The sequence below is a fragment of the Cyprinodon tularosa genome, unplaced genomic scaffold, assembly GCF_016077235.1.
Source record: "Cyprinodon tularosa strain WSP-4 unplaced genomic scaffold, ASM1607723v1 ctg100, whole genome shotgun sequence".
In the NCBI taxonomy this organism is placed as follows: Eukaryota; Metazoa; Chordata; class Actinopteri; order Cyprinodontiformes; family Cyprinodontidae; genus Cyprinodon; species Cyprinodon tularosa.
The window spans coordinates 1,215,134-1,229,587 of NW_024037783.1; the positions used below are offsets into that span (position 1 = coordinate 1,215,134).

The 14,454-nt window shown below is 40.0% G+C and overlaps 1 protein-coding gene across 2 annotated transcripts in view; it reads left to right on the forward strand.

Annotated features, from left to right (window-relative positions):
- mpped2a (metallophosphoesterase domain containing 2a) overlaps nucleotides 1-13,090 on the forward strand; it is a 71,241-nt gene extending 58,151 nt beyond the window's left edge. For both annotated transcript variants that reach the window (XM_038271525.1, XM_038271604.1), the window contains exons 5-7: nucleotides 8,192-8,307; nucleotides 10,215-10,328; nucleotides 11,479-13,090. In XM_038271525.1, the coding sequence (XP_038127453.1) occupies nucleotides 8,192-8,307; nucleotides 10,215-10,328; nucleotides 11,479-11,597 (349 nt within the window). In that variant the 3' untranslated portion in view covers nucleotides 11,598-13,090. The remainder of the gene's footprint in view (nucleotides 1-8,191; nucleotides 8,308-10,214; nucleotides 10,329-11,478) is intronic.
- Nucleotides 13,091-14,454: the final 1,364 nt, after the last annotated feature.

Genomic DNA, 14,454 nt, shown 5'->3' on the forward strand with positions numbered 1-14,454 from the left:
GCAGTTATGAGACTTGTTAAACTTTATTTACCCAGAACGGGGGACTTTGCAGATAATGCAGTATAACTGAGAGATGAGAGGTTTATACTTGTGAATAAATTAGCCAAGCCACTGATTTGATATCCCACTCTCTCATTTGCACCTTCTTCTGCTCTAACATTGTCTTACAGTGGAGCCAATTTAGTGGTTTTATTTCACAACTAACAAGGGGCTTCCCAAGAACCTGAGACTTTTATTTGTAATCCATAACACTTCCCCAAATAAGAACCTTAGAAATACTGCTGCATTTCTTTCAGCAGATTAAATAATGTAAGAACTAGCAGTACATTTGAATTGAGAAAAAAGGTTTGGTTTGTTCTGTGAGTTGAACTTTTTTTCTCACTCATCAATTATGTTTTACAATAAACAAGTTCTGTGAGCATGATGCTGCTGTTAGGAAATCGTATTTCCACATCACTTTAATTGAGCAAGCATTGTTTTTTTTCTCTTTTTAATTCCTTACTGATTGCCAGGGTTTCATATCAGGCTCACACTTTCAGGCTGGCTTTTCAGTGGCTTTACGCTTTTGATGGCTTTGATGGCTGAACTAATCCAGTCTCTCGCTGCCTGCTGGAAGGTTTGTGGATATAGATGTGTGTGTGCTGCAGGATGGAGACTAAGGAAGAAGATTCTTAGAAGATGCACTTTGAACTCCACTTTTATTTGATATCCTGTTACAATGTAGGGTGCTCACCCTTTTCCAGTTATTTCCTACAGTCTTTCTTGCGCACAGCCAGACCTGAGTGCAGTGAAGAGCTGCCAGCTTGTTTGAGAGCAGCTGTGTTTGCTGTGAAGTCTCCGCTGTGGTTGTTTTATATTAGCGGTCTACAGGTCAAATTGCAGCTGGCTGCATCCCAGTGTGGAGATGAGCCCCAGGGAGATGTCACTCGTCTCCCTGTATCTGTGTGTATGACTGAGTGTGAACCAGACCGTCCCCATGGTTCTAGCCTTTCCTAAGTGGGCTAAGTCAGGTGGCTTACCCTGGGAGCCCATGTGTTTGGCAGCATGACTGCAGCAGGATTAATCCAATGCACACTTCATCAGTCACTGGGCACAGGTTATTAATGCTATGACAGACCGAACACACTCCTACACTCGCACCAACGTGGCTCCTTCACCCCTGTGACTTCTACCTCGTCCCCAAAGTTTGCAAAGGTGGCCTTGGTGTTGAGAGGCCATTTGTCAAAGCACAGCCAGAGTCTTCGCTTGGCTCCTTTTAATAAGGCTACCTGGGCTCTGGGAGTTCAGGCACACACACTTATGCACACAGGGCATGCACTCTGCTTTGCACATACTCATACAGTCCTGAGTGTCAGGTGGTGCATCCCGCGGGGCTTATAAAAGTCCCATTAACATGGCCCTCCTCATTGGTTCTGACAGGTTGATCAATTAGACCTCTCCCCTCTGCGACCCCAGGGCTGCTGCAACTCAGAGGTCAGATACGATGGATGGCCAGACCTTCACACCACTTCTTAGCCTCTCCCTTCCTCTTTCAGCTGTTATCTCCAGGCTGGTCACAGTTCAGGTTGTTCATCACGTACAGCCTACTGCAGCCTTCTGATATTTTAGGAGGATGCTGTGCTGCTGCAGATGATGGGTGTAGACGATAGACGTAGATTAAAACGTGACCTTATATGGGTTTAATCTTTCTTTGTTAAAACATAGTGAGAAAATAACTTCCTGCAGGAACATTCATCTCAGATTTACCAGTTATTATGAAAAAATGGACCTAATGCAATTGTTTTGAATTTATTAAAAATGTAAGACATTTTTTCTAACAGACTCTGAATACATTGATAGATTTTGTTAATTAAAGCAATCAGGTATTAGTGCCTTTTATCATCAAAACTGATTAGATAAGGAATAACCAAGATAAACACACCTTTAACATTTCTGACTGTGACAAAATAAAATCTGAGCTTTGCCTTGATCTCTACTTCAGTCGGAATAATTAGAACATTAAAAGAGTAGGAAAATAATTTGATTGAGCTCTTCTGGCAATTTCCCAATATTTATAGGAGCTATTTGAGGCTCTGTTCTTAAGTTCGTCAGGTTTCCATGGTCAAAAACATGATGTACCTGCACACTAAAAGCAACTTTTACTAATTCCTTTTCCTGTAAAAAGGTTTAGGATAAGGATTTTTCTGCACTAAAAGCTAGTCACTTTATGTTTGTGTGTGTGTGGTTGGGGGGGGGGGGGGGGGGGGGGGGGGGGGGGGGGGGCTTCAGAATTGAGGTCAGACTTTACAATGTTTTGTACACAGGGTTCACCTGATCTTTACAGCCTCGGTGTTTGCTGTTGTCTGTGAGCTGAGTGAGACACCAGCAGAGGAGGCTGCAGGGTGTTTGGTAAATAGTCAGCTCTGCACTAAACAAATGGAAGTCCCTCCAGGTGTGTGGGTGAGGGGGCTTTATTTATTTTTCTTCCCTGTGCCTGCCCTTGACTTCTATATATTTATGTCTGACGTTCATAATTTCTTAATATTTGAAATTGAAAAGATGTAATTAATGAAAAAAAAAAGTTTAAGATTAAGAAGAACCAACAACAGCTGAAAGTTGGTTAGATTGAGAGCAGGGATTATAAAGCACTAAGTGATGACAAATGTCATGTCATTAAGGCACTTTACAATTAAACCAGATCATCCATTCAGATTGGTTCAAAGTTTTCTATCTAAGGAAAACTAGCTAAATGCATTGACTCATCAGCAATCCCTTACACTGAGCATGCATGTAGCGACAGTAGAAAGGAAAACTCCCTTTCAGCAGGAAGAAAATCCAGGAGGAAAGGTAAACTAGCTCCACAGGGGGGATCTGTCTTGGAAAGAAACAGTTAAGCAGAGCCAGTTTGAGCCAGTTTTCAGGTCAAAAGTAATGAAAAAGGGTACAGTCACAGTGAAAGCTGAGCCCATTGCTATGTGGACAGGAAAACAGGACTAAACTGGAAAAAAGGCCAAGCTCAATCCGGAAAAAAATTTAATTTCTGAAAATAATCAGGTAGCTATATTTTGTTTCTCCCTTTCTGACCAGCATTGTTTGTTTTGTTCATTTATATCCTGTCACCAGAATACTGATCAACACCCATGGATGTGTATAACATAGCAGCAGTGCATTAAAGCAGCCAGAAAACCTGATTTCAAAGACACCAGCGGTCACACCAATAAAATGTCTTGCGACTCACTGCAGCACAGTTTGAAATTGTCTTTGAAGCAATAGAGTCACTTCCAGTTAATGCTAGACATGTAGGAGAGTGGCAGCCAAGTGGTTAGGGCATAGAGCTTGGGATCCTGAGGTTCTGAGTTCAAAACCCACTACCACAGCCACTCTGGTTCTCTGAGCAAAGACCCTTAACCCCTGATTGCTCCCCAGGCGCCCAGCGATGGCAGCCCACTGCTCCCCAAGGGGATGGGTTAATTGCAGAGGTACATTTCTCCAATGTATAATCAAAAAAGTTCAATTATTAATTATTAATTATTATTGTTAGTGGGTGAAAGCAGTCATAACCTAGGTATATCTTTATCTGGCCATGATGAGAGGAAAAACAAACCAATGGTTAAGGCCATACTGGAGAGAATTAGTGACCAAAAAGGACATTTGATGTCTTGATCAAATGTTTTTAACCAGTGGTGAGCACATAAGAAAAAGCAATGGCAAAAGGCAGCATTTACATTAATCTAACCCATGGTTTTTCCTGCATGTCTAGATTTCTAGGCAAAGATCGAATGCCCATAATAAGGCCGCTGCCTTCTACTGCTCCCTGCAGCTACATTATGATGCCACAGGGAAAGCAGTACGCATCAGCTTTAAAGAAAATAGAAAAAGACTGTTTGACTCTTTTCTGATAGGACTTTTTAGAGTTTTCAGAAGTAAAAATGTGCATTTTTTTTGTTTTTTATTGCACGTCATACGTTTTTGTTTTTTTCTTCTCTGCTTGTATGTAGATATTTGAGACATTCTCAGATATTCTTCATGTAATCTTGTTTTCTAATCCATCCACTTTGATTACAGAAACAAGGATTTAGTTTATATTACAGCTGTTCCATAGGATTAACTTGATGAGATGATTTTTAGAGCATAATTCATTCGTAATCTTTAAAAGCAGGGCTTAAACCGTTAAGTGAGACATTTATTTAATCAAATCAATCACTTATTTAAAATGAATGAATCAATCTGATCTTCTCAGATTTGTAAACGTGTTGCTTTTCCCTGCGCTAGGATGGCTGATCCAATGAGCCTTAAAAATGGTTAAAATGATCCATTAAAGGAAGGCGGAGCTGGGTTAAAGAAGCATAATGAGAGGAATGAAGTGTTCAGCTTGTGTGTGCGTGCTTTCAGGGGCATCCCATGGACGCAGATAGAGGCTCTGGGTCCATAGAAGGGGGAGCAAAGGGGTTAAGAGCGGTGTCACGCCTGCAGGGATGCTGCGCCGCCGTCCTAATGATGTCCACCGGCCTAATTGAATATTGACGTTCTGCGTACGAGGGCTAAATAGCTTCTGTCTGCTTTGCCTCCGCTGCTCGCCACGGCTGCAGCTTTTTAACCCGTTTGCTCTGTTCCTTCTGGGAGGGATCGTTAATGCTTCTGTTACCAAGGTTACATGTTTTTTTTGTCCATTTGATGCAGCGAATCCTTTTTTTATGTGCAGTTGTTGCCGTTTTAATTAAAGAAGTCATTTTGTTGCACTAAATGGACAACTCCTTTAATGACGCCCTCTCTTCTTCCATTTCTTTATCCGCTGATCACTGTTGTCTCCTTCCATCCTGTTTCTCCAGCGTTGAATCGGATCATTCCGTGCTGCTTTCCAACAGATGGCAAGTGTCAAGGCAAGAACATGAACCTAGAGTTGCCTGATCCCAGCAGTACAGTGTAATAAAAGCTGTGTCACTGCGACACAGGAAACAATCTCCCCTTTATGTGACCGGGATGTCATCAATCTAGGCAGAGGTTAACAAATGCACTCGCATGGAAGGTATATTTCATGGGCAGGCGGCTGACAATGGGGCCATTGTGGCGTTGAGCCGTCGCGCCCTGCTCTGCATTCAGTCAGGACCTTCTGCCTGGCCTTGGATCTGCAGCCCATGTCGGTGGTGGAAAGAAGGGGGGTTATGTTTTCTCTCCCAGCTTAATGTGTTTATGTGGGAAAAAATCTGCGAAACATGCAGAAAAAAAAAATCAAGAATAAGCAGCTGTAAGAAAGAGTGATGCAGTGTTTTTTTTTTTAGGAATGGTGTAGAAGAGATAGTGGTGGGAAAAAGCATTTTCTGCCATCTTTCAAAGTTTAGCTTCATTGCTTTTAGTCAAAACTAAAGCCAGATGAACACCCTGCTGATGCTTCCTGCACGGAGCCTGCCGATCAGGCCAGGTCTGCTCTGGTTCGCTTTTGTCTGAGCATTTTCATCTGAAAAGAAGCGAGCCTTCTCAGTAATCCATTAGGCTTCCATTAGCTCCGATTTGTGTGATTAGTTCTAATTAATCAGTTCACTCCATGGCCTTCACCCCCCCGCGCGCTCCTCGCATTTCATTTTTAACCTCATTTCTCAGCTCTCCTCTGAGCAGGAGAACGAGTCAACGACCGAGCGAGCGAATGTAAGCCCAGACATTTAACTCTGGGATCAGGCAGGCGCGGCGTTACGACGCTCACTGAATTAACCTGAGCGTTTCTGTTATATCTGGTGATGCGTCAGGCTGCTGTGGTGCTCTAAAAGTGAACAAAGGGGATTGTGATTTCGTGTTTTACACATCTCGCTGCTGTGGATCCTGCTGGAACAGTTGGTATTGATTGGAGCAGGAGCATCCATCCTTCACTGTAACACAACCTATTGATGTGTGTGGAGCCCTGATTTCCCTTCGCTCAGACACCATCCGCAGCTGCTACCAAGTCCCCGCAGATCTGCTTCTCTCTGCTGGACACTTCAAATTAAAATGAATTTTTTTTTTTTGCTTCGTTTGAAGTTGCAGGTCTGATTATATACTGAGGCATTATGTGATGATAATCTATCTTCCTTTCCTCTCCTGTCAGGTTTCTTACTACTATTGTGATAAATGAAAGCTCAATTTATCAGCCAGCCTCCGCTCGATTTCTCCTTCTTCCTTTTGATTTCCATTGATCTGCTCCTATATCTAACCTCTGCACGCTTCACTTTATTTCCTCATCTGTTTTAACCTCATAAATCCATGCCTCCGGTTCCTCATGCCCGCTGCGTGTATCGCGGCTGTCTTTGTGTCTGCTGGGGAAGAAGCTGCCTGTCAGGCTGCTGGAGGTGGCCCAGCTGCTGTCACTCAGTCTTCAGAGCCGGTTGCAGAGGGAGTAGCAGTTGACACATGATGTGGCTCCCTGCTGCTCAGAAATTCACTTTTCTTCTCTTCTACAGGCCTGAGCAGTCAGTTGCAGCTTCCAAAACGAATTTGTCTTCGCTATGAGTGCTGGAATGTAGATGCACTTACTCAGATGTTTTTGTGACCAGAAGCTCGTTAACATGTGCTCCGACATTTTGCTTTTTCTAAAACTGCATTTTAGATACAGCTGAAAGTAGATATTCTTCCCACCTGCAGTATTTATGAAGCCGAGCCACAGCAGCTGATGAAGGCCAATCTTAATTGCCATTTAAGTTGCACCTTAAGAAAAAGAGAAGAGCCGTTTTTCTGATGTGTATCATGAGTTATTCTTCTAGTTCTCATCTCTTGGAGCGACGACTGCGCCCCACCAATTTATATTCACTTTCAACCTCTCGTCTCATCTCCGGCTTGAAAAGATTCCTTGTTCTATGCAGAAATCAAAGTGACAAATTTGATGAGATCCGGGGTCCTGTCCTGTTCTGTCATATTATTCTATTGTTTAACACAAAGAAGCACCTGCTGCATCATTATGGGACGTCGTTTCAGGGTGTCCCGCTCACCTCTACAGGACTTTCTTCCTTCATATGTTTTCATACTCCTCCTCATTTCTGTGTCTGTTCTTTAAAGTTAAACCAATACTTGGTTAAATTTCTGAAATCCAGCACAAGTTACATTAAACTAAAAAGAAGCATGTAAATAAAAAGTATTTTGTATTTAATTTGATGGTGTCAATTTCTTCTATTGAATTTTCCAAATGCTTAAAAAGAAAAACATTAAAGGCTCAATTTCAGGAATTTTTTTTTGCATTTAAAATATTTTTTGTTTAAAAAAAGATGAACACAAAGTGAATGAATCATTTCTCTATGTCTCTGCAAATCTACAGTATAAGTGCAGTAAGTTAGCCTCTAGCTCCATGAATTAAACACAATAAATCACAGGATTTACTTTTTATCCAGCATACATTTGCCTCATAAACCACAGCTTTGTCCAATTTTGTATTTTGATAATCTAGGACTTAGTAAGATAAGATTTACTGGATTAAATTAACTTTATGCAGCTGTTGATTGTAAATAAATCAGCCTTCCTCTTGTGAAGGGTCATTAATTTTTCATATGCGTATGTGAGAAAGACGGATAACACGGCTGTATGGCGCAGCATGATTTATTTCTTTATTTCATTAACAGGATGTCTGGAATGAAAGAATATTATTGGATGGGAAGTATTTACATTTTTTTTATAGAGATTAGCTCGTTCGGTTTAGATATGTTCAGATTGTGTGTTTATAGATGCGGCTCACTTAGATTGGAAGCTTTAAACACTTCTGCATCCAAAAGAGTCGGAGGCTTGAAACTCAAATAATTACCAAAATCTATTCATCCCCTCATCATAGCGCTCATATAAATAGTTAACTATTTACTATAAACATTTGCTGTGTTTTATAGTCTAGCTCAACAATGATATATTGACAAAAGGTGCAATAAATGTTTTTTACGCTGGTAAAAAACTAATGTATTATTGAATTCTGCATTTTCAATTCTTTTTGAGAGGATTTCAAACTGATGTTTTTTTGCATGCAGCCCTTCCTGAGGTATTTTGCTCATCTCTCCATGAATAAATGATGAAGAGCATTGCATGATCAAACACACACAGTAGAGATGATCAGTTTAAAACCCTTTTCTTATACATCTTTGTCAATTATTTCATCATAAAGCTGTAAAGGAAAAAGTGGAAGAATCTGTCATGTTTATTGCTGCTGCTTGTTGATGTGTGCCGTAATAATGGTGCAGTGAATGATGCTAATGCGCTCTGTTCTCTGCAGGACTCCATGGTTTAACGGCTGGGGGTTCAACCTGCCTCGGGGCCAGTCTCTGCTGGATAAATGGAACCTCGTCCCCGAGGGCATCGACATCCTGATGACCCACGGACCTCCACTCGGTGAGTCCAATTAACCAATCACTGCCCCCCCTTGCCGCCGTATAGAAAAAGTTGGGCCTCATTATTCAGTCTGGATGAATAGACTTCAGTCCTTGCAGCAGCGCCATATTTGTGGGCACGTTTTTTAACACGCTGCTTTTGCATCTGAAGACAGCAGTGTGTGAATATGCTCAGTCATTCAATATTTGTGTTTCACTGCATGCAAAAATAAAAGGCTATGTTGGATTTTTCTTTTGGTTTTGACAGCAGATTGATTAGGTTTTCCTCCTGGCTGTTTGGTTCCCAGTTATTTTGTTTTTTTCTTTTATTTATTTCTCCTTTCGATTCTCCATCTGGCTTTATTGAGTGATTTCCTTCCTTTCCGCTCACGGAGAGTTGCTGCTGCGGCTGCTGCGGCAGTGACTCTTGTAGTTTGATTGCATGGAAACTCGATTTCGTAGATACTGCAAACGACAAGAGAGGGGACCAAGCGAGAGCATGGTAGTGCTGGAGGGGAGAGTGAGCTGATGAGGTGGATTGAGGCTGCGCAAACAAGAAGAGATATCAAGATCAGGACTCATCTGGTTGAATTTAAAAATGTAGATTCAAAGGCAGGCATGTTGGCATGATTTCACAGGGAGGAGTATTAAAAGCTGGTTCTGAAATAGAAAGGCAGTAAATGTCTGAGAATAACCCTTCAGTGAATACTTTTACTATAAACGTCTGTTGTTGCTTCAGCTTTATAATATTTACAAGAAATGAGGATTCCAGTGGCAGCTTCCAGTCAGTCAGTTCAATCTTAAATCTAATTGCAGAATTTTTTTTTTTTTTGTCGCTAAAAAGTGAAAGAATATGTGAACTAAAAGTGGCCCTTTATCTGGTGTTAGTGTTGTAGCATAAACTGCATTTATAATGAAAAATGTTTTCACTTCATGCATTTAGAAATATCCCGGATTGCTGCAGTCTGGGAAAATATGATATTTTGTTAGTTTGTAAAATGTGCAAAGATAAAGAGTGTTTAAAATGTTTGTTTTCAGTCTTTAGTTTGATGAAACTGTTTCAGTCCATTTTCCTGACTTTCATGATTCCTCTCCTCTATTTATAAGTCCTCTTATTTCTCCACCATTTATCCTGTTATTGCTCTAATATCATCATGGATCATAAGGTTTTTTATCTAAGTTTGAGCCAAAATCATTTTCTGTGCACTTTTTCTCAACAATCTTGCAAATGTCTTTTATTTAAATCAGTATTTTCATTGGTTGGAATGAGGTTAAGTTCAGGAAAACGGGATAATTAGCCTTAAGCAAAGCTTGCTTGGAAAGTCTGATGACAAAATTAGGAAGCTTTGTTTCACCTAATTCAAAAACATAATAGTATTCACTCCCCTGCACGCAGGGAGCCTCAGTTCCTAGCAGTAACTAAGAGCTTGGACTTTTCTTCTTCATAACATTGGTTTTTTTTCTAAATGTCATGATGAAATGTCTGCAGCGTTTCTGTGGTGTTTGGGACAGACCAGATTTGAGGCATTGCTGTTTCCTGTCCTCATCTTGCAAAATCAATAAAGCTGACTGAGTAAAGATCATTGATTTTTCCAAAGACAAACGCGTCACACACACCCTCCCCCCACCATTTGTGGATGTAGTTGTATTTTATTGCTATTCTAAGCATTGACATTTTTTTTAGATCGGTTTTCATTAGAATTGCATCTCATGCATTTCTTTTTTTGTATTTAATGTTTGAGATCGGTTGATCATTTGCCTCCATCTCCTTCCTGTTTAGTTCTTGTACTGGTCTGCACATTTGGGCAGGGCGTCTGCATCACTTTAACTTTTTATGGTTGGGGGTCAGATACAGTATGTTGTAAATCTGTGTTATATCTAGGCAATAAAGGATGTCGGTAAAAAGGTTAAATATGAATATCTTTGCAGGTTTCAGAGACTGGGTGCCTAAGGAGCTGCAGCGGGTCGGCTGTGTGGAGCTGCTCAACACTGTCCAGAAGAGAGTTCGGCCCAAACTTCACGCTTTTGGAGGCATTCATGAAGGTATTGGCGAGCGAAAAGCCGCCCCCTATATATTGCTGAACTTAAAGAGGGGGAGGAAAGATCTTTGCTGATTAATGTGCAACAAGTGAGACTGACCCAGTGAGGAATGATGCTGTTTTTTATGGGATAGGGAAAAAACTGAGCACTGGCTGGTTTAGCTTCACAAACCAGCCATTTGGGAGTCCTTCTGAGGCCACTCCCCCTGCCTTCAAAGGTTGCTTTCTCTGTCTGCTGGTTGGACTGCACCTGACTCGGGGCGAGCATAACTGCATAACACCTTTTCATAGTCAAACAGACAGCTCATCAGATATATGTGCAAATAAGGACTTAAATGTGTTTAGAAACTGTTTCTGCAGCCTTTTTACGCCTAATTTCAGCATAATTTTGACAGCTTTTGATATAACGCCCCATTGCACATCATATCGATCTTCCAGCTCCTAATAAGAATAAAGACATTTTTTTTTCCTAAAATAAAGGGGTAAAATGCACTTCTTCTACACCACCAGTCTAATAAAAGGCGCTGTGAGAACATTTTGCTAAACGACGCAGCGACATTTCTGTAGTAGAGGCAGTCACAATGGCAGACGTGGGCTGACTCACACCCCCAATAACATGGCCACCAAAATAACTGAATGATCAAAACCTTCTGCTGAGCAAATACAGAACTTGATTTATCTCTATATTTAATTTTCATATTAATTTAATTCATATTAATTTAATTTTCATATTAGCCGGGTAGAATATCTTAATAACAGGATAATATCCTATATATATATATCATATCCCAACAGCCTTACCAATACTTAGCACTATTATCAACCAAATATTCTCCATCTGTCGGTGAGTCATTGTCTCCATAACCCAGCCAACAGTGTTTAACAGCAGAGTCAGTGTTTAGCTCCAATTATTTTATTTAAACAAACAGTTTGGTCAGGTCAGGTCTAAAAAAAGTATGACTTTGGTGAGAGCAGTGTGTCTGATACCTTGATAGAAATATATTTCTTTCCAAGCTGAATGAAAACAAAGTGGAAGGTTGATCATGATAGTTTCTCTGATTCGAATTTATTGATGTACAAACCACTAAACAATACTAGTAAAATGTGTTTGGGATTGGAAAATTGGGCAAACTTTCACCTTTATCTTGTTACAGGGTACGGGATCATGACGGATGGATACACGACGTTCATCAACGCGTCGACATGCACTGTCAGCTTCCAGCCAACCAACCCGCCCATCGTGTTCGACCTGCCCAACCCCTCCAGCTCCTGAGACCGGTCCGCCGTGGATTCCTGATTTCACGGGCCTTGAGAAACATCTTCTTTTCTATAAATATTTCAAGTTTAAAACAAAAACAAAAATGAAGATCCAAGTGTTTCTTTGCAATTTTTTTCCTTTCCTTCAAGCTGTTGTGGAGGAAATACGAGGGTCTGTTTTGTTTTTTTTGTGGGGGGTGGGAGGGGTACTTTAAAGGAGAATACCGGTGGTGTGTTTTTCTTTCTTAACTGTGCCAACAGTCCAGGCATGAGGCCTGGATTCACTCCGTCTTATTTGATTGCCGTTTTGTTTGAAAAGCAATGAGAAAGTGAGATTGTTGTTCTTCACTAAGCAGAGGTAAGACTTTTATCATTGATCTCTGTTTCTTTCAGCCACAGCAAGTAGGCAAACTAATCCTTTAAAAAAAAACGCTGCCTTTGCTCAGAACGATTGAAACAAACTGTGAGACTTTTTACGACGACTAACGTAACAACTTTTTATTCTGGCCTTCTTTCCATTTTCAGGTCATCTGTATAACAAGCAGAACGTTTTGATCCTGTCCCACGCCGGTATTCTCCTTTTCTTTGAGATTTTGTGGTTAAACAATCTTGCTCTTGATTAATATTGCTCAAAACTGTAAAATAAATAATGGTTTGTGAATTTGTACAATTTCTTTACGTTTGGTTTGGCCAAACTATGGATGCCATTGTTTTTACGTTGTGTCATATGATAAATATTTAGTTTCTTTTTGCTTTTCTCGTCAGTTCTTCTTCTCTTATTGGCTGACAGGGATGCTGCCTTAAACTAGCTTTAATGTTCTCAGCTAGAGCCCCGATTCTCTGCAAGCTCAGAGGAAAGTCCTTATTTATTACCCATCATCCCCGCAGTAAAACCACCCGACGATCGCAGGGACAGAAAGCTATCGATTGCAGCCAGGATGATCACTTTTTATCAAGGATTTCTCATCTAATCTGGAAAATGTATAATAACATATATATAAATTATATATTCATCTTTTAAAACATCTGTACTAAAGTTGTGTTTTGATGAAGAAAAAAAGAAAATGTTTTGTTTTTCTGTATCTTCAATGCTTGCATCATCAGAAGTTTCTTTTCACGTTTTTTGTAGAAAATGATTTCAAATGAGAGGAAAATGTGTCGATCACAATCCAACAGGTGTTGATTGTTTTCCCTGCAACACACCTGCCTAAACAGGAATGACATGTCCTTTAAAGTGTAAAATCTGATAGTATTTGTGTTTTATTGCTTTTTTTTCCTAATTTTGCACTGTGTGTAAATGCAATCTTGCTAGCACAAAAAAAAATGTTGCCAATAGTCGTCTCGAGTCGTTTCTCGACAGCTGTAAATGCTCTTCTTTCGTGCTTTCTTCCTCCCTCACGCTCTTTCTCTGATTGTATCCCTCTTCATGGAAATGTTAGTTCTCTTTCAGTTTATTGTGATATATTTAGCTGCCTTTATATGCAAATAAAATTGCAAGATTTTTACTGATTGAGGCTTCTTTTAATCGAATATCTGAAGATAGAAGAATAAGAATTCAACTCTGTTGTCATTACACAGTCACAAGTACAAAGCAATGAATTAAACTCTGCACTTAACCCATCCCCTTGGGGAGCAGTGTGCTGCCATTGTGCGGCACCTGTGGAGCAGTGTGGAGGTTAAGGATGAACTCAGAACCTCTGGGATCCAAGCGCAATGCCCTAACCACTAGGCCACCACTCCCCTAGTCTACAAAGATAAGTTTGTAGACAAGATAAATATTTTTATTAACACAACTCGTCTTTCAGGAAGAGGGACTCTAGGAATATTTCATTTTGAAATGTTCTAACTGAAATTTTGTAACATGTTGCGCTCATAAAGCCAAAACATGGAATAATAAAAAGTGAAATATCTTGTCAAATACTAGATTTTATCATTAAAAGATTTTTTGAGACCGTATATACTAAATGTGAAGAGAAAAGGAAGACTTAGCTCTCCCTTCACCCTCTAAGTAACGCATTCTCAGAGTTTGAGGTGGATATCAGGTTAACCCGTTGTGAAAGGTTTTAATTTCCCCTTTGGCCTCTTCCACTTAGCCCAAGCCCTCTGTTTTGTGCTGCTTGCAGGAAAGGGTTTCCTGTTTCTTTTCACAAAAGTGGTTCCTTTTTCTTCTGTAGATGGAGGATAGAGTGAGACATTTCTAGCTGTTGCATTTTCTTTTTCTATTTTTTATGTATGGCATATAAGACTGCATTCCATTGTGAAAATGATGTTCTCTATAAAACACATCCAGAATCACTGCTTTCTTTACGTATCTTCAGTTCACTGAGGTTTGAGTGTTTTTGTTTCTGCAGTCATCCTGAAATCTCACCACTGCTTTTCAGTTAAATGGAGGAGTAGACTGGTTTATTGCAAAGCCTCTACTTTTATTTTGTTTTTGTTTTTTTTGCCATTCTGTCTAAGATTTGCTGCTGTTACTTATTATTTGCATGTTACATGACCTGTTATCAGTTAATAATTGGTAGGTTTTATTTCACTTTCCTGCAGTGAACTTCTAAAAAATTTCTAAAATCATAGTATTTAACTATAAACAAATGTACAACTGTTCCAAAATTATTCTTATCTCTCTTTTTATATGCTTAATAGGACATCTTAGTGTCTGTGTGGTTGAGGGCCTGTATATTAGGGCTTCCAGTTTGTTATTTTATTCATTATAACAGGTCTTAACTTTAATCTCAATGTTGAATGAAATAGCCTCGTTGTCACATTTAAGCTCCTACCATGGATGAAACGCTTTACATAAGGTGAGAAGTTAGGCTTTTGCTCTTTTGTTTTCATATCTTTATGAAATCAGTTTTTTTTTATAGTCTAACATT